The following is a 23,462-nucleotide window of genomic DNA, read 5'->3' on the forward strand; positions in this document are numbered from 1 at the left end:
GGACTTTGAAAAGTGTACCCCATGGTCTGAGGAGTCAAAGCTCAGAGTTCGAGGGTCACCAGAGCTGGTTCCCCCAGGGACTGTGGGAAGGCTCTGCCCAGGTCCCCTCCTCGGCTTGTGGATGGACAGCCATCTTCACGGTCACCTGTGTTGTTCTCCCTGCATGCGTGCCTGTCTCCAAATGTCCCCTTTTTATGAGGACACCAGGCACACTGGATCAGGGACCACCATAATAACCTCATTTTAAGTTCACTGCTTCTGTAAAGACCCAAACCTCAAGTAGGGCCACTCATCACCCTAAGTCCTCAGCCTCACTCCAAAACCATCTGCTTTCTGTCCACATCACAGACCTGCTCCCCCAGGAGGCAGACTCTGAGTCAGATATGAAGATATGGGATGTTTAACAGTCAGTGCTGGGAGGCAGGAAAGGAGGCAGGGCTCGAGCATCCATTCAGGCCCAGCAAATCCTCAGACAACCTCGGTTCAGATGCTCTGAATTTGGGGGGCCCCTCCGGGCTCAATTTAGTGTAGAGAGTATGGTATATGAGGTTTGTGCTCAGTCATTTCCAGTGCAGCTGCTGCCTCTGTCCTTCTGGGAGCAGAGGTGTAAGGTGAAGTCAGGGCAGAGAGCATGTGAGAACATGGGGCATACCCTACTGCATCACCCCCGTGTGGGTCTGCGGGAACACCAGAGCAGATGGGGCAGAGACCATCTTCCTCGTGTGTCACCCCTCAGAATGAAAGCGGGCTAGTGGGTACACACCCACCCCCAGTCCCTCAGAGATGCTATGGGTGGAGATGTTACATGAGCTGCCTGATGACACCCACAAGGCAGGGGACTGAGATGGGTGTGAACCCAGGTCCTCCTGACCCCACGACCCTGATGGTCCCACCACCCACGTCGCCCATCCCAAGTCTCCCACAGCCACAAAATTCTGCCTGAGTGTCTGCACAGATGGTCTGCCCATGGCCGTAGGTGGTGGGCATTGAGGCAGCAGGAGGCCGTGAGGAAGGAAGGGTAGATACCACCCTTTCACCCCATTTCTCTTGTAGCTAAACCGCCTCTTTAAAGCACCAAAGGGTGCCTGTAAGTTCTAGTCCTTCCGAGACCTGATTAAAAAGCAGGTGGTTGTGTCATAACTTTGCAAACATCAAGACTATTTTCCATGTTGAGGCCTATGGGATGCAGATGATTTTCACAAACATCCTGAGTTGGTCACAAAGGACTTGTTTCAACTCTCAGAGCCCAAGAGACCACTGATGCCCACGTGGTCTCCAGGCATGCCGGCCTGCAGGGAGAGTCCCAGATGGGCCAGCAGCACCAAGCTGAGGCACGGTCTTCCTTTTCCTGGGGGGGATGGCAGGGGGCGCTCTGGGCCCTCTGATGGTCTGGTCAGGATCCCCATCTCACATCCCCTGGCTCTCCAGGCCCTCAGTGCCTCCACCCTTCCACCCAAGACTTTCCCACAAGGATTCGGAGTCCAGGGAAAGGAAGAAAGACTGAAGACACTGTCAATACACTGTTAGTGCAGACGGAGCCAGACCTGGGCCAGGGGTGATGGTAAAAAAATAAAGAATAATTACACCACCAACCTGGAGGAAGTGGGTGAAGTGTTCCTGGAGCAAAAGGGTGGATGCTCAGAGCTCCTTGACAAGGAGGGTGACAAGGGTGACAGAGAGTCTGGTCATGGGGAACAAACAGGAATTCACTGAGTGATGGAGAGAAAGAGTGTCGTTTTCATCAGAGGAGCAGAAACCAGGACTCTGGCACTAAATTCCTGCAAGACCAGAAATGTGGCCTGAGTGGGCTCCTCAGTCCACTGAAGAATTTAAACAAACGAAATGATGCTGTTTCACTTTGGAAAGCTCTCCTGGGGTTACGGCGGGGTAGGGTGACCCAACTGGAGAAGACTGAAAGCTGGGCATCAGTGAGGAGGAGGTGATGGGACCAGTTCAGGACAGAGAGGAGATGACTTCCAGGTGGACAGAAGGGACAGAACCTTGGGAGCTGCTCAAGGCCAGCTCTGAAAGAGGTGCAGGAAGAAGCGTCCAGCACGGCTGTGGTTTTAATGGGGTTGGTGGTCGTGCAGTAAACCAGCAGTCCCCAGCCTTTTCAGCTGCTTCTGCTAAGTCGCTTCAGTCGTGTCCGACTCTGTGCGACTGCATAGACGGCAGCCCACCAGGCTCCGCCATCCCTGGGACTCTCCAGGCAAGAATACTGGAGTAGGTTGTCATTGCCCTCTCCAGTGCATGAACGGGAAAAGTGAAAGTGAAGTCGCTCAGTCGTGTCTGACTCTTAGCAACCCCATGGACTGTAGCCTACCAGGCTCCTCCGTCCATGGGATTTTCTAGGCAAGAGTACTGGAGTCAGCACCAGGGACCAATTTTGTGAAAGACAATTTTTCCATGGAAATGGTGGGGGTTGTGGTTTCAGGACGATTCAAGCACATTCCGTTTATTGTGTATTTTATTTCTATTATTTTTTAATACAAACTTTTGAATTTTTTTTTATTTATTTTTGGCTGCTTTGGGTTGTCACTGTTGTTTGCCGACTTTCTCTAATTGCGAGGAGCAGGGGCTACTCTTCATTGCAGTGTGTGGGTTTCTCGTTTCAGTGACCTCTCATTGCAGAGCATGGGCTCTAGAGAGCATGGGCTTCAGTTGTTACAGCACATGGGCTTAGATGCCCTGTGGCACGTGGGATCTTCCCAGACCAGGGATCAAACCCATGTCCCCTGCATTGGCAGGCAGATTCTTAACCATTGGACCACCAGGGAAGTCCTATTTCTATTATTTTTGTATCAGCTCCACTTCAGCTCATTAGGCATTAGATTGGAGGTTGGGGACCCCTACCATAAACAGAAAGACGGTGTGAAGGAGGAAGACTGAGTCTGGGTGAAGACATTGTATTTTGAGCCTTTAAACCTGAAATGCCTGCAGGACATTTTGGTGGAGGCATACAACTCTCTGACTCAGAAGAGGGGCCTGGATCAGGGACAACTCTGCGAGTCACAGACCAGTAAAGTTTACGGTGGTGGAGGAAGATGGGAAAAAAACAAAAACAAAAAAGTCCACAAAGCGAGAATACATATAGGCCCCAGGCAGCCTGTAAGTAAACCAACAGTTAACCAAGGGTTTTAAACATGTAGTGACTCCCAAGCCCTAGTGACAACATGAGGGAAGTTGTGTCTCTGCTCCTGACAAAAGGCACATCCATACCAAATCCTCGTACTATTTCAAGAGGCCTGTCCTCTTGAGGTTCATCAGTTAAGACCACCTCGTTCAAAGGAGGGAGGGCTGAATGGGGCATGACATGCCGACCAAGGAAGGCCAGAGGGGTGACAGGCACCTGGAAACAGGTGCTCCCACAGGAAAAGGGCAGGTGTGGCCATGGGGAAAAGGGAGGCCCACACACAGGGCCCCGCACACCTGGTGAGACAGTTTAACTTAGTCACTACAACAACACACAGAAGTGGAAACGTTTTGTACAGTCACCAATCCAATCAGATTTGCACATTTATGAGATTATACTTTGGCCAACTGATGGGAGGGCTTCCCAGGTGGCTCAGTGGGTGAAGAATCCACCTGCAATGCAGGAGATGCAGGAGGTAAGGGTTCAATCACTGGAGGAGGGCATGGCCACCCACTCCAGTATTCTTGCCTGGGAAATCCCATGGACAGAGGAGCCTGTCGGGCTACAGTCCATGGGGTCGCAGAGTCAGACATGACCAAGCAACTGACCAATAACAACAAGATTATACAGGCGGCTGGATGATGGGTGGAAGACAGCAGGTGTGTCCGTGGCCTTGAGGATCTGGTAGCTGTGAACACAGATGCACACTGAGCGCCCCCAATTCTTCTGTATTTACACTGTTTCTTCACTTCTTCCCATCACTCCAGATAATCTACGTGTCGAAGAATGCCAAGGCCACCACGGTGTCCTACTATCATTTTCAAAGGATGAACAAAATGACTCCCCAACCAGGGGACCTGGGACAAGTACTTTGAAAGCTTCCTGATTGGCAGAGGTAAGTCAGACTCCACCCGTGTCTGCAGAGAATAAGGGTCCCTGTAAAATTGTCTGTCTGTGGGAAATAAAATTCACCCACAGAAGGAGCTCTGATGGTCTGGGGGGGAGGAATACAGGTGATGCCCCTGAGATGTACAGTGTAATGCTGGCCACCGTCACCCACGGTCAGTGGCTCTGCTTCCAGAGACATCTCCACAGGATGAGGCCAACACAGCATCACAGAAGGCCAGCTCTGTTCAGAGCAGGTTCCACCTCTCGGCCTATGGGAAGTGTTCCACATGCATTAACCTGTTCAATCTTTAAAGAATACCCCGGGGGTGGGAGGGACACCGTGTTCTTAGTCACACTCCCATCAAAGAGACAGGTGCAGGCTTTCCTCCTAAAACTCAACCCCGGGAGAGGCAGATTTTGTCAGAAGGGATGAGATTATGGAAGCAAGGGGAAGATGAATGTCTGCTTTCGTTTTTGGATAAACCTATTGAGTACTTATGGTCTCACTGGTCCCTTGGCAGAACCAGAACAACTTTCAGATGACTTAGCTCATCCATTCATGCCACTGTTTCTCTTCAAAACACAGAACTAGAAAGCACCCTGTGCACCCCCCACACCATGTGCCTATCCCTTCCTTCTTTCTATTGACTGCAGACGCCTCAGCAGGCTGACCCCCGGGTGTCTCCTTACTTCCACTCCCCCCAGCACGGGGCCACATGCCCTCCATGTGTTGCCCAATCCATGGTCCCTGTTGTCCCCGCCCACAGCTACCACACTCTTCCCGGGGCACTCTCCCCACAGCCCCCAGTATATCCCACCCCCACAACTCACCCCTGTTCTGAGGCACAGATGCAGCCACTGGGCTGACATCTCAGAGTCCATGTGTCCAAACCCGAGATCCCCTCTCTCCCTCCAAACCTGCCCCCCTGCAACCTCCACATCTTGCAGCAGGCTCTGGCCTCAACTCCAGAGCCCGTCCTGAGCCTGTCCTTCCTCACACTCCTAATCAGCCAAGTCATGGACCTGCCAACCTCACCTTCAGAAGACCCCCAGAACCCTCACTTTCCCCCTCCATTCCCGCTCCTGTCACATCTTCCCTGATCAGTGAATAGCCCAGCCTTTCAATGGCTGCCCTCACCAACACAAGGTTCTTTTCAACACAGAAATGGGGGGATTCTATTAAAAGGGGAGTCAGACCACCTCACTCCTCTGCTCAAAGCCCCCAGTCCCACCCATCTCACTCAGAGTGAAAACCAGAGCCCCGCTGGAGCCTCACAGCCCAGGCTCGGGCTCCTGACCATGTTGCCTCCCTGTCCTCAGCCCCCTCGCTCTGTCCACACCCCAGCGGCCTTCTTGCTGCACCTGGACTGCCATGCTGCCTGTCCCCGCCTGCACCCTGCTGGTCCCTAAGGCCAGGAGCACTCTCCTCTTTCTTCTGGGTCTCACCCAGCATCGACCTCCTACCTCTCCTCCCTGTTTATTTTCTCATGTGAGTCACCATCTGCTGCATGTACACACCTCCCTCTCCTATGTCCACTCTGAGATGCACACCCAAAGCTGGGACCTCTGCCTGCTGTGTCCTCTGTTCTCTCCTAGTTCCTGGAACAGAGCTAAGGACGAAGCAGGCTTGAGGAATAAATTGTGTGTACCAAGTCACTTTAGTCGTGTCCAACTCTGTGTGACCCCTTGGACTGTAACCTGCCAGGCTCCTCTGTCCATGGGATTTCCCAAGCAAGAATACTGGAGTGGGTTGCCCTGCTCTCCTCCAGGAGATCTTCCCAATCCAGGGGTTGAACCCTTGTCTCCTACATCAACCTGCATTGACAGGTAGGCTCTTTACCACTAGTGCCACCTGGGAAACCCAGAATAAATTAACCTACCCCAACACTGCCTTATGAGGTAGGCACCGTCAAGAACCCTCTTTCAGGGATGAAGGTTTAAAAAAAAAAGCAAGACTCAGAGAGGTTAAGTAATTGGCCCAGGTCACACAGCTGGGTCAGAGCTGGGATCCAAACCCAGCAGGTTCCAGAGCCTGAGGGACTAATCGCACCAGCTCCTGAAAGAAAGTACTGCAGAAAACGCACATCAGAGGAGTTGTTCCGGAGCAGCGCCGTTCCGGAGCAGCGCCACTCGTGGCTCTGTCTTCTGAGGACTCAACTTGCCTTCCCCTCCCACCTTCTCACAGCCCAAACTCATGTTTTCCTTTCAGTGATCTGAGGGTCCTGGTGCGACCACGTGAAGGGCTGATGGAGGAAGAAGGATAGCCACGCCATCCTCTACCTTTACTATGAAAAAATGTTGCAAGTAAGAAATGTCCTTGCATCCTGGCTTCATGGCATTTTTCTCCGGGTTACAGACCCAGGAGAGAGATGAAGAAAAGTGAGGTATAAAGGTTTGTCCATACAAAGCATTTTGCAGGCCAGCCCCATTTCTCCACCACCTCGCCTGCGGCTGCCATATTCCCAATGTAGCCCGGGCTCCACCTTTCCTGGACCTGGTAGGAGGCTCCTGCTTCTTCCCGGGGTCAACCCACCCATGTCCCCCAGAAGCTCCCATTTCAGCCAGAAGATCCCCCTCTGTCTCTCCAGGCTCCTCCTTCCAGGATCACTACCTCCCTGTTATCTGCTCTGATTTCCTAGGGAAAGAATTAGGATCTCAATTGGAAAGAACAAGTGAGGAAGAATAGAGCTATTTTGGTTTGCTTTCTTATGATATTAAAGCCTTATCATTTTAAATACAAGTTTCCCATTAGCAGCATCTCTCACATGTGTGATCCTGGTTCAAAGCCTGCTTCGTATGTTTATAGGTAAAATAAACCTATGGTCAGTGTTGCCCTGGCTGCGGGTGGTCACACCCAGTCTCCCCTCCTCCCCCTGCTCCTTTCCATCCTCCTGCTTGGTTGGGTGTCCAACCCCTCTCTCCACCCACCCTCACTCTCAGCTTTCCCAGGTGTCAGCACAGCCTCCACCACCCCAGCCCCCCGCCCTGTGCCTAACTGAGGGCCGAAGAGACTGGCCAGCAGGGTTGGGACAGACATGTGACCCCAGTCAGGGTGGCCGGGGAGGAGGGGAGCCCTGCAGGGGCCCAGAGACCCCCTTACAGGGTGACTTCCACCCCTACCTGCCCTCTTCCCCAGAAGGTCTGGGGCTCTCACAAGGCCTTCTGCAAACAGGTGTCCTCGTTATGCCCAGAATCCGCTCATGAGGCACGTGGCTCCACACGTGCCCAGAGGAAAAGCAGTGTGTCTATTTTGAGAGACACCCCTCTCCTCCCAAAGAGCATCTTATCTGCCCCTGGGTGAGCATAGTTTTCCAGATGAGACACTTCCCAGGACCATGCCAACTTTTACTTGCAGCACATGGGATCTAGTTCCTTGACCAGGGATCGAACCCAGGCCCCCTGCATTGGGAACGTGGACTGTTAGCCACTGGACCACCAGGGAAGTCCCTATAACTGCACTTTCAATGGCCATGTTTAGTGATTTGACATGCATAAATCTCCATATATTAATAAGCATAACTTACTAGAATTACATTTAAACATAAGCGAACAGGTTTTAAAACACTGGCTTTAACTGTTTTTAAACATTTAAGGACCCGGGCTGAGTTCTCTAAGGTTTGACCGTGCTTGCATTTTTTCCTTGAATAAAACAATATATATCTACCACCTCTCTTCCACTCTCCCCCACAGGACCCAAAACGTGAAATTAGGAAAGTGATGGAATTCCTGCGGAAGAACTTGAAAGAAGAAGTTTTAGACAAAATTGTCCATAATACTTCATTTGTCATCATGAAAAATAACCCCACGACCAACTACATAAATGATGCCAAAATGAATCACCAGCTGTCTCCGTTCATGAGAAAAGGTGATGTTTACCTGCCCCATCTGCCCCCTGACAACAGACAACTTTTCTGATCCACGGTGGTTTTCTACCCTTCAGGCTCAGGAGTCACAGCAACAGTGTCTTCTGAAGTGAGTTCCTCAAAGTCTTTTTCTGAGACAGCCCATGCCTCGCCCTCAGAGAGGAGTGGGAATTCATGCATGGTGCCTACTCAGTCATATCCAACTCTTGCAGCCCCATGAACTGTAGCCTGCCAGGTTCCTCTGTCGTGGGATTCTCGCAAGAGTGCTGGAGTGGGTTGTCATTTCCTCCTCCAGGGGATCTTTCAGATCCAGCAATCAAACCTGTGTCTTCAGCATCTCCTGCATTGGCAGGTGGACTCTTTACCACTGTGCCACTTGGGAAGCCCATCACTTTGAAGCGCCTGAGTGTAAATAAGTTTCTGAGAAGGAACTTGTTTAGTTCTGTTTAACTCAGAGCTTCAAACACATATTTGACCCAAACTCTTTCTCAAGTGTAGCCTCTAATCTCCAGGGAGCTCTCACTCCTCCCAGTACATTTTGGAGGATGGTGTGAAGGTCATTGGCCTTCAGACTTAGAAGTGTGGTCTTCTAGTTAAATCACTTCCCCAGGAATGACTGTGGAGACACAGTAGGTCTCAGAGCCTGGCTGGAGCCAGGGCCTCTGGCCCCCAGCCCAGAGCCCACCCTAGGCAACCACATTGCCGCCTCCTTAACAGACTTCATGAGGTTATAATTATTTTAGGAAAATGGAAAAAAAAATTCCTAGTACTGTTGTGGCTCTTTAAATGGGCTGGAACTTGGGGGTACAGAGTCGACCGTTAAGAAAGTAAAAGAAGGAAGAAAAGAGGCTGAGCAGCCTGAAGGGGACAGAGAGAGAGGGGGCAGAGAGAGAGAGAGAGAGAGAAAGAGAGAAAGACACGGGGACCAGTGCTCTGGTGGAACAAAGGCGTTTATTTAACATATTGTGGGCATATATATACTCTCTTACAAGATAGCCCTTTTTAGCAGAGACAGGGATCAAAAATCTAACAAGTCATCCAGAAAGCCAGAGGCTAGAATTATTCTCAAGAGAAGGGGTTGTAAAAGTTACTTTACATGTCAGAAGGGAAGAGAGTTGTAAATGGCTGCTGTTTACCATATGGAATTTCCATATGAATGAGATACATGAATTTCTATTATCCCCGAAAGCTGGCTTGCCAGCTCTCTGGCACCTGTATTCAGGTGCTGTTAAGGAACATAGAATTCATGCAAGACTGAAAACAGCACACAGGAAGCCTCCTGTTAAATGTATCCTGACATAGTACATGTTGTTTAATAAAATAAGCAAAAACTTAAGGCTCAGAGGAGATATTTTCTATCTAATTTGATCATTAATGAACCTGGTTCTTTTTTCTATTGGGAAAAAGGTATTGTCTACTTGTCCAGAGACACGTGTATTTATAGGCACAGCAAGATACTATACATGTTGGAAGGTCTTTTTTTTTTAGGTGTGGAGATTTTTTCCCCAGCTTCATTTAGGGATGATTGACAAATAAAAAGTGAGTATAAGGTACACAGCATGACGTTTTGATGTGTGTGCACCCTGAGAAACAATCACCACAATCAAGCTGATAATACAACACACCCATCATGGTTACCCTATTTGGTAGGGGAGTGAAAACAACTGAGCTCCACTTTCTTAGCAAATTTCAAGTATACAATAAATTATTGATTACAATCACCATGTTGTCCAGTAAGTCTCCAGAATTTATTCATCTCATAAATGAAAGTTTGCACCTTTGATCACATCTCCCCTGTTCCCACACCCCCAATAACACCACTCTACTGTTACTATGAGTTCAATTTTCTTAGATTCCACATACAAGTGAGATTGTGCAGCATCTGTCTTTCTTTATCTGGCCTGTTTCACTGAGCATAATGTCCTCCAATGTCACTTATGTTGTCACACATGTCAGGATTTCCATCTTTGTTAAGCCTGAATAATATTCCCTTGCACAGGCACGTGATTCTCTCTGTGTGCTTATCCTCATTTGGGCTCCACTGTGCAGCTTTAGGTTCTTGATTAGACTCTGAAGCCTTCCCAGGGCTATTTTTCTTCATGGATGGCTGGTTGTTCTTTGTGCCAGACGAAGGCTTGTATCTCCTACTCCAGGCTTCCCTGTTGCTTCAGATGGTAAAGAATCCACCTGCAAAGCAGGAGAGCCAGGTCTGATCCCTGGGTTGGGAAGATCCCTGGGTTGGGAAGATCCCCTGGAGAAGGAAATGACAACCACTCCAGTATTCTTGCCTGGGAAATCCCGTAAACAGAGGAGCCTAGCAGGCTACAGTCTATGGAGTCACAAAGAGTCAGACACGACTGAGCAACTAACACACACACACATACACACACACACACACCCATCTCCTACTTCATTTTTTGCTGATGTCACTCAGTCATCTAATTTTCTTGTAAGTCAACTGATAAATTATAGAACTGTATAATTTATTACCCCTAGAAAATTAAGCAGATCTACATTTCACATGAAAATAACACTACACAGAGCTCAAAGCCTTCATGACACAAAGCAGATGACGCAAAGAAATCAGAAGAGAACAGCTCTATATGGGATCTCCAGACATTTTTCATTATTAACGCTTTAAATTTTTGAATACTCCATTGCACAAGCATGAAATAGAGCTGACCAACCCTACCATTCCTTCAGATTCTGTTGCTTTGTTTCAACTACATGGTAATACAATGACAGTTCAAGTTGGGAAGGGGAATCCTTGGTCGTATTCAACTAGGAACAGGGCCTGAATGTGGCCTCTGAGATATAGAGAACAGAAGATGCTTGAGGTTGCAGCCCTCCATCGACCTCTGAGGAGAAGATGAGAAACTGAGTGCAGTTACCTTAAGTGGAAAGTAAGATGAACTCAGGGTTAGGTGAACCAGGTGGGTCAAAGGGCTGCAGGGCATGACACGGAGCATTAGAAAACCAGGTCTGGTTTTACTCCCCGCCTGAGTGTCTCAGGACAAGGCTATTCACAGGTGCCTCACCTGTGAGGTGCAGTGGTCACACCTGTAGCCTCGAGTCTCCCTTAGCGTCAGGAGGACCACCGGCCAGTGTCTGCATAGGAAACTTAAGTACTGAGAGGAATGGGCTTACCTACACGCAAAGTGGTTCAAGTGTGTGAGAATGTCTCTGAACGTGCTATCCACCACTCTTGCCAGGAGTCATGGGAGATTGGAAAAATCAGTTCACTGATGCTCAGACCAAGAAGTTTAATGAAGACTATGAGAAACACAAGAAACTTCAAGAAAAATTAGAGATACCAAAGGAACATTTCATGCAAAGATAGGCTCGATAAAGGACAGAAATGGTATGGACCTAACAGAAGCAGAAGATATTAAGAAGAGGTGGCAAGAATACACAGAAGAACTGTACAAAAAAGATCTTCACGACCCAGATAATCACGATGGTGTGATCACTCACCTAGAGCCAGACATCCTGGAATGTGAAGTCAAGTGGGCCTTAGAAAGCATCACTACAAACAAAGCTAGTGGAGGTGATGGAATTCCAGTTGAGCTATTTCAAATCCTGAAAGACGATGCTGTAAAAGTGCTACACTTGATATGCCAGCAAATTTGGAAAACTCAGCAGTGGCCACAGGACTGGAAGAGGTCAGTTTTCGTTCCAATCCCAAAGAAAGGCAATGCCAAAGAATGCTCAAACTACCGCACAATTGCACTCATCTCACATGCTAGTAAAGTAATGCTCAAAATTCTCCAAGCCAGGCTTCAGCAATACGTGAACCGTGAACTTCCAGATGTTCAAGCTGGTTTTAGAAAAGGCAGAGGAACCAGAGATCAAATTGCCAATATCCGCTGGATCATCGAAAAAGCAAGAGAGTTCCAGAAAAACATCTATTTCTGCTTTATTGACTATGCCAAAGCCTTTGACTGTGTGGATCACAATAAACTGTGGAGAATTCTGAAAGAGATGGGAATACCAGACCATCTGACCTGTCTCTTGAGAAACCTGTATGCAGGTCAGGAAGCAACAGTTAGAACTGGACATGGAACAACAGACTGGTTCCAAATAGGAAAAGCAGTACGTCAAGGCTGTATATTGTCACTCTGCTTATTTAACTTGTATGCAGAGTACATCATGAGAAACGCTGGGCTGGAAGAAACACAAGCTGGAATCAAGATTGCCGGGAGAAATATCAATAACCTCAGATATGCGGATGACACCACCCTTATGGCAGAAAGTGAAGAACTAAAGAGTCTCTTGATGAAGGTGAAAGAGGAGAGTGAAAAAGTTGGCTTAAAGCTCAACGTTCAGAAAACTAAGATCATGGCATCTGGTCCCATCACTTCATGGGAAATAGATGGGGAAACAGTGTCAGACTTTATTTTTTTGGGCTCCAAAATCACTGCTGATGGTGATTGCAGCCATGAAATTAAAAGATGCTTACTCCTTGGAAGGAAGGTTATGGCCAACCTGGATAGCATATTTAAAAGCAGAGACATTACTTTGCCAACAAAAGTCCGTCTAGTCAAGGCTATGGTTTTTCCAGTGGTCATGTATGGATGTGACAGTTGGACGGTGAAGAAAGCTGAGTGCCGAAGAATTGATGCTTTTGAACTGTGGTGTTGGAGAAGACTCTTGAGAGTCCCTTGGACTGCAAGGAAATCCAATCAATCCATCCTAAAGGAGATCAATCCTGGGTGTTCATTGGAAGGACTGATGTTGAAGCTGAAACTCCAATACTTTGGCCACCTCATGCGAAGAGTTGACTCATTGGAAAAGACCCTAATGCTGGGTAGGATTAGGGGCAGGAGGAGAAGGGGACGACAGAGGATGAGATGGTTGGATGGCATCACCGACTCGATGGACATGGGTTTGGGTAGACTCCAGGAGTTGGTGATGGACAGAGAGGCCTGGCATGCTGCAATTCATGGGGTCGCAAAGAGTCGGACACGACTGAGCAACTGGACTGAACTGAACTGAAAGTGCTACACCTACAATTACAGTTGTGTCATACATAGACAACACAGATCGGGACAGGTGAATGTTACAGGTGCGGGGGTCAGGCTCTCGGGGGAGAGGGGACAGAGCTGCGTGCCCTGTCCCTCATCCTCGGGGAGCCTCCAGGCAGCCCCTCCCAGAAAGCATCCACATGTCCAGCAGCTGTGATCTCCCTGACAACCCAGGTGGGGTCCACAGGGACTCAACACAAACAGCCAAAGGCTCCAACTGCTCAGGAATTTCCAAGAGTTTTTGAGACACAGCATCAGGAACCAGAAACAAAGACCAGATGTACTTGATAACACCATGAGGAGAAGCAGGAGGGCTGTTTGCTTTCTTTTTCATGAGTTTTTTTTAATTAATTAATTAATTTTAATTGGAGGTTCATTTACAATATTGTGGTGGTTTTTGCCATACATTGACATGAATCAGCCACGGTGTACATGTGTCCCAACATCCCCATCCCATCCCTCTGGGTTGTCCCAGTGCACCAGCTTTGAGTGCCCTGTTTCACACATCGAACTTGGACTGGTCATCTATTTCATATATGGTAATATACATGTTTCGATGCTATTCTCTCAAATCATCCCACCCTCACCTTCTCCGACAGAGTCCAAAAGTCTGTTCTTTACATCTGTGTCTCTTTTACTGTCTTGCATATAGGGTCATCATTACCATCTGTTTAAATTCCATATATATACATTAATATACTGTACTGGTATTTTTCTTTCTGGCTTATTTCACTCTGTATAATAGGCTCCAGTTTCATTCACCTCATTAGAACTGACTCAAATGCATTCTTTTTAATAGCTGAGTAATATTCCATCGTGTGTATATGTACAACTTTCTTATCCATTCATCTGCTGATGGACATCTAGGTTGCTTCCATGTCCTAGCTATTGCAAACAGTGCTTCAACGAACATTGTGGTGCATGTATCGCTTTCAATTCTGGTTTTCTCAGTGTGTATGCCCAGCAGTGGGATTGCTGGATTGTATGGCAGTTCTATTTCCAGCTTTTTAAGGAATCTCCACACTGTTCTCCATAGTGGCTGTACTGGTTTGCATTCCCACCAACAGTGTAAGAGGGTTCCCTTTTCTCCACACCCTCTCCAGCATTTGTTGTTTGTAGACTTTTTGATGGCAGCCATTCTGACCGGCATGAGGTGGTACTTCACTGTGGTTTTGATTGCTCTTGTTTTTGAAGCAGTCAGCCAAGAAGGGTTGTGGTGGAAACAGGAGGGGGAAAAGAAAACTAAACTGTGCAGGAGCCAGGAATGATTCCAAGGAAAGGAACAAGCAGCATAAATAAACACCAGGGCTTTTAGGAAAACAAGGGGTTCGCGGTGGGGGACGAGGGAGGCATCGTTGGGGTGGGGTGGGATCCAGCATGAGCCTGGGAGGTGAACTCCAGGAAGAAGTCAGAGGATGTGCCTTCTGTAACTCTGCGGTTTTCGTATACACTTGGCTTCTAAGGGACAAACATGTTTTATTGCCTGTGAACAGACCAGGGCTGATACTGACACTAAACAGCCTACAACAGGAAGAGAATCATTCCTATTGGAGCCTCCTCTATTTCAGTCTTAAAAATAACACTGCTGATTGCCCACACCCACATCTGTGCTGGGAGGTTGGGTCTCTAAGCTCTCATTGTTGGCAGCGCAGAAACTTCCCTCCAGCCTTTCAAGGAAGTGAGTCACCGCTGCAACTTGTAAGACCAGCTGCAGATTTCCTGCAACTTTGTAATGAGCTTAAAATTCCCAGAAGAAACAATTAAAGAGATCTGTGAATTATTTTGTGAATGCAGAGGAGGACTGCAAATGAGGTGGCCTGACCATGGCTAAGGGCACAGAAGAGCGGCTGAAGGCCCAAAGGACAAGGCCAGAGGGAGGGCAGCCGAGGGCGCAGCCCAGAGCAGAGGGCTAGGCAGCTACGTCACTGCCCCTCTGGGAGGCGGCTACAGCTCGTTAGAAGTGCTGTGTGCCAAGTCCTAAGCCAGAGTTCCTGCTCCCTGGCCAGGCCAGCTGCCCCTTGACAGCCAACTCCAGGCAGGGCCTGAGGTCTCAGCCCTGCCCTGTCTATAAGCCGCCAAGCACGCAGCTCTGAGCTGTCTGAGGGCAATGCTTTCTGGACCTGAAATTTCTGATCCCTGACATTGGCCTTGAACAAGATGGAGGATTTGAAATCTGAGGGCATGAGTCGCGTGGCTGTGGACTACGTGGAAGGCATCCTGCAGCCCAAGCCCACCTGTGACACCTGGGATCAGATCCGGAGCTTCCAAGCCAGGCCCGATGACCTGCTCATTTCTACCTACCCGAAAGCAGGTAGGCAGGAGAGACAAGGGACAGGGGAAGTGGGAGGAGGGGCAGGGACAGAAGCAAGCAAGACGCAGCACTGAGAATGTTTAGAAACCCACTGGGGTTTGAGCAGAAAACCATTGAGTGGGCAGAGGGATACGGCCAACACAAATCACGGGGGCGGGGCGGGGGGAACCACACAAAAAACATTAAAATGACCTACACGTCTTAAGAATTTAATACCTCCCGTGAAGTACATGTTGTTTACTTCCCTGCAAGAGAGTAAATTAAACAGTGTGAAACAAAGGGGCCAGACTTGTTGATTTAATTGTTACCAGGGCAGACCCTTACAGCAGAGCCAGACCGGGCACCCCCAGCTGCTGGGGGGAGCGGGCGAGCGGAGAAGGGGGCTCATGTTCTGCAAGGCTGAACTCATAAGTCCCCCTGCTCAGGGTCCCAGACCTACTCTCTGCATCTCCACCCTCCCGGTGGTATGTTGTGAACCTGCTTTCTTATTTCAATAATCAGTTTAACAAAGTTGCTGTAGAAACAGGACAAACGAGCTCAGCCACTGCATCATGTAAATTTGGGGGTGAGCCGGGACAAGGAGTTCTCTGTAGCTGTTTGGGTACATCTACAGTAAGATTTAGCCAAGGCTGTGGCAAAGGTGTAACTTGTGAACTTTGGAATACCATCTGCAAATAAAATTGGCACCATGTGCCATCTGTACATATTATATGTTACATTTATTTACTTTTAATAAAATTGTAGTTCTTTTACTTATCCCTTAACTCATTTGAATGTGGCTACTTTCCACTTGAGGTTGCTGCTGCTGCTGCTGCTAAGTTGCTTCAGTCGTGTCCGACTCTGTGCGACCCCATAGACGGCAGCCCACCAGGCTCCCCCGTCCCTGGGATTCTCCAGGCAAGAACACTGGAGTGGGTTGCCATTTCCTTTTCCAATGCATGAAAGTGAGAAGTGAAAGTGAGGTCGCTCAGTCATGTCCGACCCTTAGTGACCCCATGGACTGCAGCCTACCAGGCTCCTCCGTCCATGGGAGTTTCCAGGCAAGAGTACTGGAGTGGGTTGCCATTTCCTTCTCCGCACTTGAGGATGAAAGTTGTTTTAAACGTATGGTGGGGATTGCTTAACAAAACAGTTTTCAGTTACCTAGGGACCCAACTAATACATACAATTGGTTCTTCCTGGGTTTTGTTTTATATGCCTGGCTTTACTTAAGATGATTTACTAAGCTCTTGAAGGCATTTATAATCTAGATGTACTTTATATGTCATACTATATGTAAGCCCAAGTCACCTTAAGAGATTCTGCTGCCTAGTTCTACATACGGAGAAGACAATGGCACCCACTCCAGTACTCTTGCCTGGAAAATCCCATGGACGGAGGAGCCTGGTAGGCTGCAGTCCACGGGGTCGCTAAGGGTCAGACATGACTGAGCGACTTCACTTTCACTTTTCACTTTCATGCATTGGAGAAGGAAATGGCAACCCACTCCAGTGTTCTTGCCTGGAGATTCCCAGGGACGGGGGAGCCTGGTGGGCTGCCGTCTATGGGGTCGCACAGAGTCGGACACGACTGAAGCAACTTAGCAGCAGCAGCAGCAGCAGCCTTCAGGGGAAAGAGGACAGCGTGAACACGGAGACTAAGCCCTAATCACTCGCTCATTTAGCCAACACACAACAAAGCCTCCTGGGTACCAACCTCAGGCTGTGCACTTGGGAAACAGTCTGAAGACCACACAGGGACAACCCCACATCACAGCTGGGTGAGAAAGACTTCCACTCCACCTTTCTAAGGAACAATGCCACCAACTCAGTAGCATGACAAGCCTAATGAATGGTTGTGACAGAGAAAAGAAGAACTGTCTATTTATGAATCTCATGTCCACTCCAAACTGGAGTCTTTGCCTAAAAATCTATATTATGATAACATAAGATGTAAACAAAGAAGGATGTTTTCTGAATTCCACTGTAAAGCAGGCTTCAATGTTCACACAGCTGCTCTAACGAGTATTTGCTCACATCCTAAGAAATGCGGGAGATAAAGTCTGTGCCTCCTATTCTTACCCATGGAACAAGGAACCACGTGGACTCAGGAGATTGTGGACTTGATACAAAACGGGGGTGATGTCAAGCAAAGCCAGAGGGCACCCACGCATGAGCGATTTCCCTTCATTGAGTGGATAATCCCTTCCATAGGATCTGGTGAGTACAGCATGGTTGCACCTGATCCCAGGTCTAGACGTAGCCCGGAATTTTTACTAGCCAGCAGCCCTCTCAGGTTTCCCAGGTGGTGCCATGGTAAAGAATCCGCCTGCAAATGCAGGAGACGTGGGTTCCATCCTTGGGTTGAGAAGATCCCCTAGAGAAGGAAATGGCAACCCACGGCAGTATTCTTGTCTGGAGAATTCCATAGACAGAAGAGCCTGGTGGACATGACTGAGTGACTAAGCATAGCAGCCCTTTCAGGATCCCAGGTGTTCAAACCACTATCAATGGACTTCTGGACTCTTTTTCACTGTCTGGCCATGGCTGTACTTCAGACATTTTCTAATTGAGTTTCTGTTCATACAAAAGTAAGTTAAGGGGCTTACCTGGTGGTCCAGTGGCTAAGATTCTGAGCTCTCAATGCAAGCAACCTGGGTTCAACCCCTGGTCAGGGAACTAGAATGCACATGCCACAATTAAGACCTGGTGCAGCCAAATAAATATAAATAAATATTAAAATAAAAATTAAAAAAGTTTTAAAATAAAAGTAAGTTTTGGTTCTCCAATTAGAAGTTAAATTCATTCCACAAAGATGAGCCTAGGTAAGATAATTTTATGGTGGAAGAGTTTGAATTTTTTAGGTTCTTATTTATTTGGTTTATTGTTATGGTTAAAAGCTGTTCTAGAGACTTTGCTGGTGGCCAGTGGTTAAGATGATGCTCTCACTGCAGGGAGCATGAGATCAATTCTGGCTGGGGAACTAGAATCCCACAAACTATGTGGCAAAAACAAAAACTGCTCAGCCAAAAACCCCATTCTCTCATATGAGAGCCACAGAGAGTTACAGGTGGTCTGGAGTGTTCCTAATATAGTAAAAATAGGGCAGCAAGTTTCTGAAGCAAATGGAGAAAAATAATGGAAAGTTGTTGAAAATTAATCTCACAGGCTTGGAACAAGCTAATGCAATGACCTCACCTCGGATGTTGAAGACACACCTCCCCTTCCACTTGGTGCCACCATCTCTCCTGGAGAAAAACTGTAAGGTAGGGAGCCAAAGGAATGCAGAATTGCCCCTTAGAAGGACCTCAGACTGGTCTTCAATTTCCTTTTAAAACACTTCACTTATTAAATTGAAAACAAAAACAAAAATGTCCACTAGTCACATGTCATCAATATGCAGATTGACATGAATCCTTTCCACCTCCCACAAAAGCCACATCACAGAAACACAGCATCAGAAAACTCACCTGTGTGGAATATGCCCACTGTCACATCAGTGTCTGCTGTTCTAATCCTGGTTTTGCTTCTCCTCTTCCTCTCTCCACTCCTAGATGATCTACATAGCCAGGAATCCCAAGGACAACATGGTGTCTTATTACCACTTCCACAGGATGAATAGAAACCTTCCTGCTCCAGGCACCTGGGAAGAATACTTTGAGAGTTTTCTGGCTGGGAAAGGTGAGAGCTTGGTTTCCACCCTGTCTCAAAATCTTCAAGCACTCTACAAAGAAGGTGTCAGTTCCTGAGAACAGCAGGGGCTCTGCTGGCTCTCAGTTCAGTTCAGTTGCTCAGTCGTGTCTGACTCTTTGCGACCCCGCAGACTGCAGCACGCCAGGCCTCCCTGTCCATCACCTACTCCCCGAGTTTACTCAGACTCATGCCCATTGAGTCAGTGATGCCATCCAACCATCTCATCCTCTGTCGTCCCCTTCTCCTCCTGCCTTCCATCTTTCCCAGCATCAGGGTCTTTTCAAATGAGTCAGCTCTTCACATCAGTATTGGCCAAAGTATTGGAATTTCAGCTTCAACATCAGTCCTTCCAATGAATATTCAGGACTGATTTCCCTTAGCTGGCTTTACCATGAAGGAATTGCCAGGGTGACCTCCTCCCTCCCTTCAGGATCCTCCTCCCAGGGCGGGGGTGGGGGTAAGGGGGTGTACTTGTCACTGGGTTTCTGTGACTCACTGCCCTGTTTCTGGTCCCATCCTGCAGTGTGCTGGGGCTCCTGGTATGACCACGTGAAGGGCTGGTGGCACGCCAAGGACCAGTACCGCATCCTCTACCTCTTCTATGAGGACATGAAGGAGGTGAGGACCAGGCCACCTAACAAGTCCCCATTTGACCGTAAATGCTTCAGTTGCAATGTGTGCACCCCATCAAAGACCCTCAGATTGCAGTCGGGCACAAGAGGTGCTGTGTTTCACTGGCTGCCCCATCTACCCATCACAGCGCACCTGGCACATCATGAGTTTCCATAGCACAGTCTCACCTGAGCTTCCTGGAACTCTGGGCTGTGGGACACCTTTTCCTTATAGGCAGAGGATAGCACACATGAGTGATGCCTTTTCTCCCCTCTTGCGGTGTGTATTTTAAAATTCCCTTTAGAAGGGAAACACTTTGTAGTACATTTTGGTTTTTTTCATTAGTGCTAGAAGAATGACAGAGTTTCAAGAAACAGTTTAAGAAATTTGGTGCAGTGGGAAACACTGTGGATTCCGAAGCCAAGTTCTGGCTTACTGCTTGCTGCCAATTCTTCTTTGTGAAGATGCTTGACATCTAGGAATTTGGATGTTAGAAGTCACTAGAGAGGAGATAGTAATATACACTCCAAGAGATGCTATCAGGACTGAAAGAAGTGGTGTCCTGTCAGTTGATGGTAAATGGTCATCTACCCAGCACTTTTGTGACTCCACTGGGTCTGTATAGAACGACAATCTCCGTTCTTGGATTTGTAACTGAGAGCTTGATTTTTGAAAGGTACATCACAGACAGAAGCAGGAAACAGGCCGCTGTGGCCAGGTCCCCGAAGTCACTGTGACTCCTGCTCTCAGCATCGGTTCAGTGCCTCCCCCGGGGGCACTTATCAGACAGGCTAGAGCAGGACATTTGGACCTGACCCTGGACACACTGCTCCTTGGAGCATGTTCCACGCACTCCAGGTCACTGTGTTTCGAGCATCCTACTGACACGACCCAGTTGACGTGTTAGAGCAAGAACAGTGTAAAGACTCCAGTTAATACAGAGAACAGTATGAGTCACCACATCTAAATGAGTCATTTCTGAAAAGCTGAACATTTGTGAGATATGATTTTTAAAAATTTTAACTCGTGGCATGTTACTGATTACTATTATTAATTCATTTCAATATTTTTTAAGACTATTATTCATTGATATACATTATCTTATATCAAGTCTTTTCTTTTGACCCCGCTCATAGAACCCAAAGCGTGAAACTCAGAAGCTGGCAGAATTTATTGGAAAGAGCTTAGATGATAAACTTCTGGATAAAATCGTTCACCACACTTCATTTAGCGTCATGAAGCAGAACCCGATGGCAAACTACACATCGGTTCCAGCTGAATTCATGAACCAATTGATTTCTCCATTCATGAGAAAAGGTTTTCAATGTTTCCTTTTGGCCATAATCCTAAAGCAATTGTCCAATATTTCATAGTCTCTGGGGAGTTTCCTTTCTACAGAAAAGAAAAATAAGAGTGATAATGAAGGATTCTGGGAAAAGAACAATTTAAGAAACCACAGGTGAAATTAACATTCACCCACAAGTGGAAAGTGAGATTTGGTGTCTAGGTCCAACCACTTATCCTCCTGTTCCCTCTGGAGTTCTGGCTGATAAGGTGAAAAGATACAGAATCGAGTCAGATGGAGCAAAGGATCCACTTTATAGAGAGTTCCAGGCTGTCAGAAAGGTCCATTCATTCAAAACTTCTTTCTAAGTGGCTACTGTGTGCCAGGCTCTGTTCTAGGTAATGTTCAGAGCAGTGAAAAAAACACAGGAAAGTTCTAGCCCTCATGGAAATTATATTCTAGCCATAAACAAGGAAGCAAATGAAAAAACATGCAGGATAATAGATGACAGTATGGAGAAAAATCATCCTGGGAAAGGTAACAGGGATTGCAACTGGAGAATTGGAGGGAATTTTCCTCTCTCAAAACGGCATGTGCAGTCCCTCCACTAGCAGGCCCTGCTTGTTCTGCGGGCAGCATCATGTTAGCACAGACCTTGCTTCACTGGGCAGGAAGGACACACAGGAGTGGCCCTCAGCCTTGCTGCTCACACAACCTTGCCATCTCCCGACCCACAAACCAGACAGGTGATCCTTCCTCCCTCCTGGAGGAGACCGTGCCAGGCCAGCTAGAGGAATGTCTCCGGGGCAGGGGGGAGAACTCCTCATACAAGAGCCAGAGAACAGAGAACCACCCTTCCCAGCACCCCCTCCCCTACACCCCCCTAACCCACTCCCACCACAGTACTGACTCCCCACCACGACTGTTTCAGGGGTCGTCGGGGATTGGAAGAACCACTTCACCGTGGCCCAGAGCGAGAGATTTGATGATGATTACAGGAAGAACATGGCTGACACCACTCTAACTCTCCACTTTCGATTCTCGTAAGGAAGAAAAAGCACCAGATTTAATTGGTGTAGAAGGTGATTACCCTAACCCCGGGATATTGAATTCAGCTGGCCGGACTAGTGCTTCTTGTGTCTGCTTTTGTTCACCCTAAAAAAAGATGGAGCTAACAGAGGTTGGCGCATCTCACAGGCTCCTCCCCATGCCAACTAGTTTTACTGTCATCCCACCTTCTCCAGACGTTTCCTTTCCTTTCTACCCACCAGTTTACAACATAAACAGCAAGTTCACTAACCAGCACAGGCCTCCCATCTTCCTGCCAATACTGCAACCTGAAGGACCATCTGCTCTTTGGAAGTCTTTCACACGTAACATAATTCTTATGTGATTAAGATTAAAGTGCATCATTAAATCTCTTATAGGTCTGTATTGTCTCTTTTGTGCTTATTTAAATTTTCCTTTGCTCATTTTTTCTCCAAGAGAAGGATGTTGCTAAATACTTCAATGCACACCAAACAGCAAGAACTGAGAACTAAGTAACTGAAATACTCTATCAGTCAAGGAAATCTAAAAGCCAACTTCTTATATTCCAAGTAGTCCTATACCAGTTATCTTCTAGAGCTTACTGTGTTAGCCACTAGCTGCAGGTAGTTACTTAAATTATTTAAAATTTGAAAAGACACCTGTACCCCAATGTTCATAGAAGCACCATTTACAATAGACAAGACACAGAAACCTAAATGTCCATTGACAGATGGATGGATAAATAAGATTTGGTGTGTGTGTGTGTGTGTGTGTGTGTGTGTGTGTATAATGGAATATTACTCAGGCATAAAAAATGTGATCTTGTCATTTGTGACAACATGGATGGACCTAGAAGATTTTACACTAAGTGAAATAATCAAAGACAAAACCCACATTGTTTCACTTACATGTAGAATCTAAAAAACAAAAACAGAAACAGACTCACAGGTACAGACTGTAATATACAACATAGGGAATATAGTCAATAATATTGCAATAATTTTGTAAGGTAACATATGGTTACTAGACTTATTGTGGTGATCAATCTTCAATGTATATAAATGTCAAATCACTGTGTAGAACAACTAATATTGTAGATCAACTATACTTCAATTAAAAAAATTAAAAAAAATCTGGTCATTTTCAGTTTATAAGCTTGTGTTTACATAAATAAATTGTATTGTTTTCAAAAGAATTACATTTTTAAATGCTTAGACTATTACACTGAAATATTATTTAAAGGAAAATAATAAACTGTCACACATTTTTTAAAAATTTAAAATAAATTTAAAAGTTGAATATGTAGAGGCAGAAAGCAGAACTGTGGTTACTTGGGACTGGAGGCGGGGTGGGGGGGGTATAGAAATATCGGTCAAAGGGCACAAAGCTGCAGTTATGTAGGACAAGTAATCTAGACATCTGGTGTCCAGCATGATAACTATAGTTAATAAGGCTGTACTGGGAACTCCCTGGTGGTCCAGTGGTTAGGACTCTGTGTTTTGCTGCTGTCAGGCTGGGTTCGATCCCTGGTTGGGGAGTTAACATCCAGCAACCCTCAATGCACAGCCAAAAAAAAAGTACTGGGGAACTGGAAATTGCTAAGAGAGTACATTTCAGATGCTCTCATCATACATATAAATACGTGG

General features: G+C 47.2%; 1 protein-coding gene and 1 pseudogene across 1 annotated transcript; both read left to right on the plus strand.

The window, feature by feature from the left end:
* Nucleotides 1-536: 536 nt before the first annotated feature.
* Nucleotides 537-11,224, plus strand: LOC145545612 (sulfotransferase 1C1-like; annotated as a pseudogene).
* A 3,620-nt stretch (nt 11,225-14,844) lies between these two features.
* Nucleotides 14,845-22,217, plus strand: SULT1C4 (sulfotransferase family 1C member 4). The gene is made up of 8 exons (XM_081592948.1): nt 14,845-15,219; nt 17,292-17,417; nt 18,366-18,463; nt 18,752-18,878; nt 19,414-19,508; nt 20,639-20,819; nt 21,719-21,869; nt 22,059-22,217. The coding sequence occupies exons 1-7, from the start codon at nt 15,066-15,068 to the stop codon at nt 21,832-21,834; spliced, it is 897 nt and encodes a 298-aa protein (XP_081449074.1). The 5' UTR covers nt 14,845-15,065; the 3' UTR covers nt 21,835-21,869; nt 22,059-22,217.
* Nucleotides 22,218-23,462: the final 1,245 nt, after the last annotated feature.

Source organism: Giraffa tippelskirchi, chromosome 4 (assembly GCF_054371585.1).
Source record: "Giraffa tippelskirchi isolate mGirTip1 chromosome 4, T2T-mGirTip1v1.2.pri, whole genome shotgun sequence".
NCBI classification, from domain to species: Eukaryota; Metazoa; Chordata; class Mammalia; order Artiodactyla; family Giraffidae; genus Giraffa; species Giraffa tippelskirchi.

Coding starts and splice junctions, on each gene's coding strand:
- SULT1C4 (XM_081592948.1), top strand. CDS start 15,066: ATGGAGGATTTGAAATCTGAGGGCATGAGTCGCGTGGCTGTGGACTAC. Junction 18,879..19,413: donor GAGTTTTCTGGCTGGGAAAG/GTGAGAGCTTGG, acceptor CCCATCCTGCAG/TGTGCTGGGGCTCCTGGTAT. Junction 19,509..20,638: donor TCTATGAGGACATGAAGGAG/GTGAGGACCAGG, acceptor CCCCGCTCATAG/AACCCAAAGCGTGAAACTCA.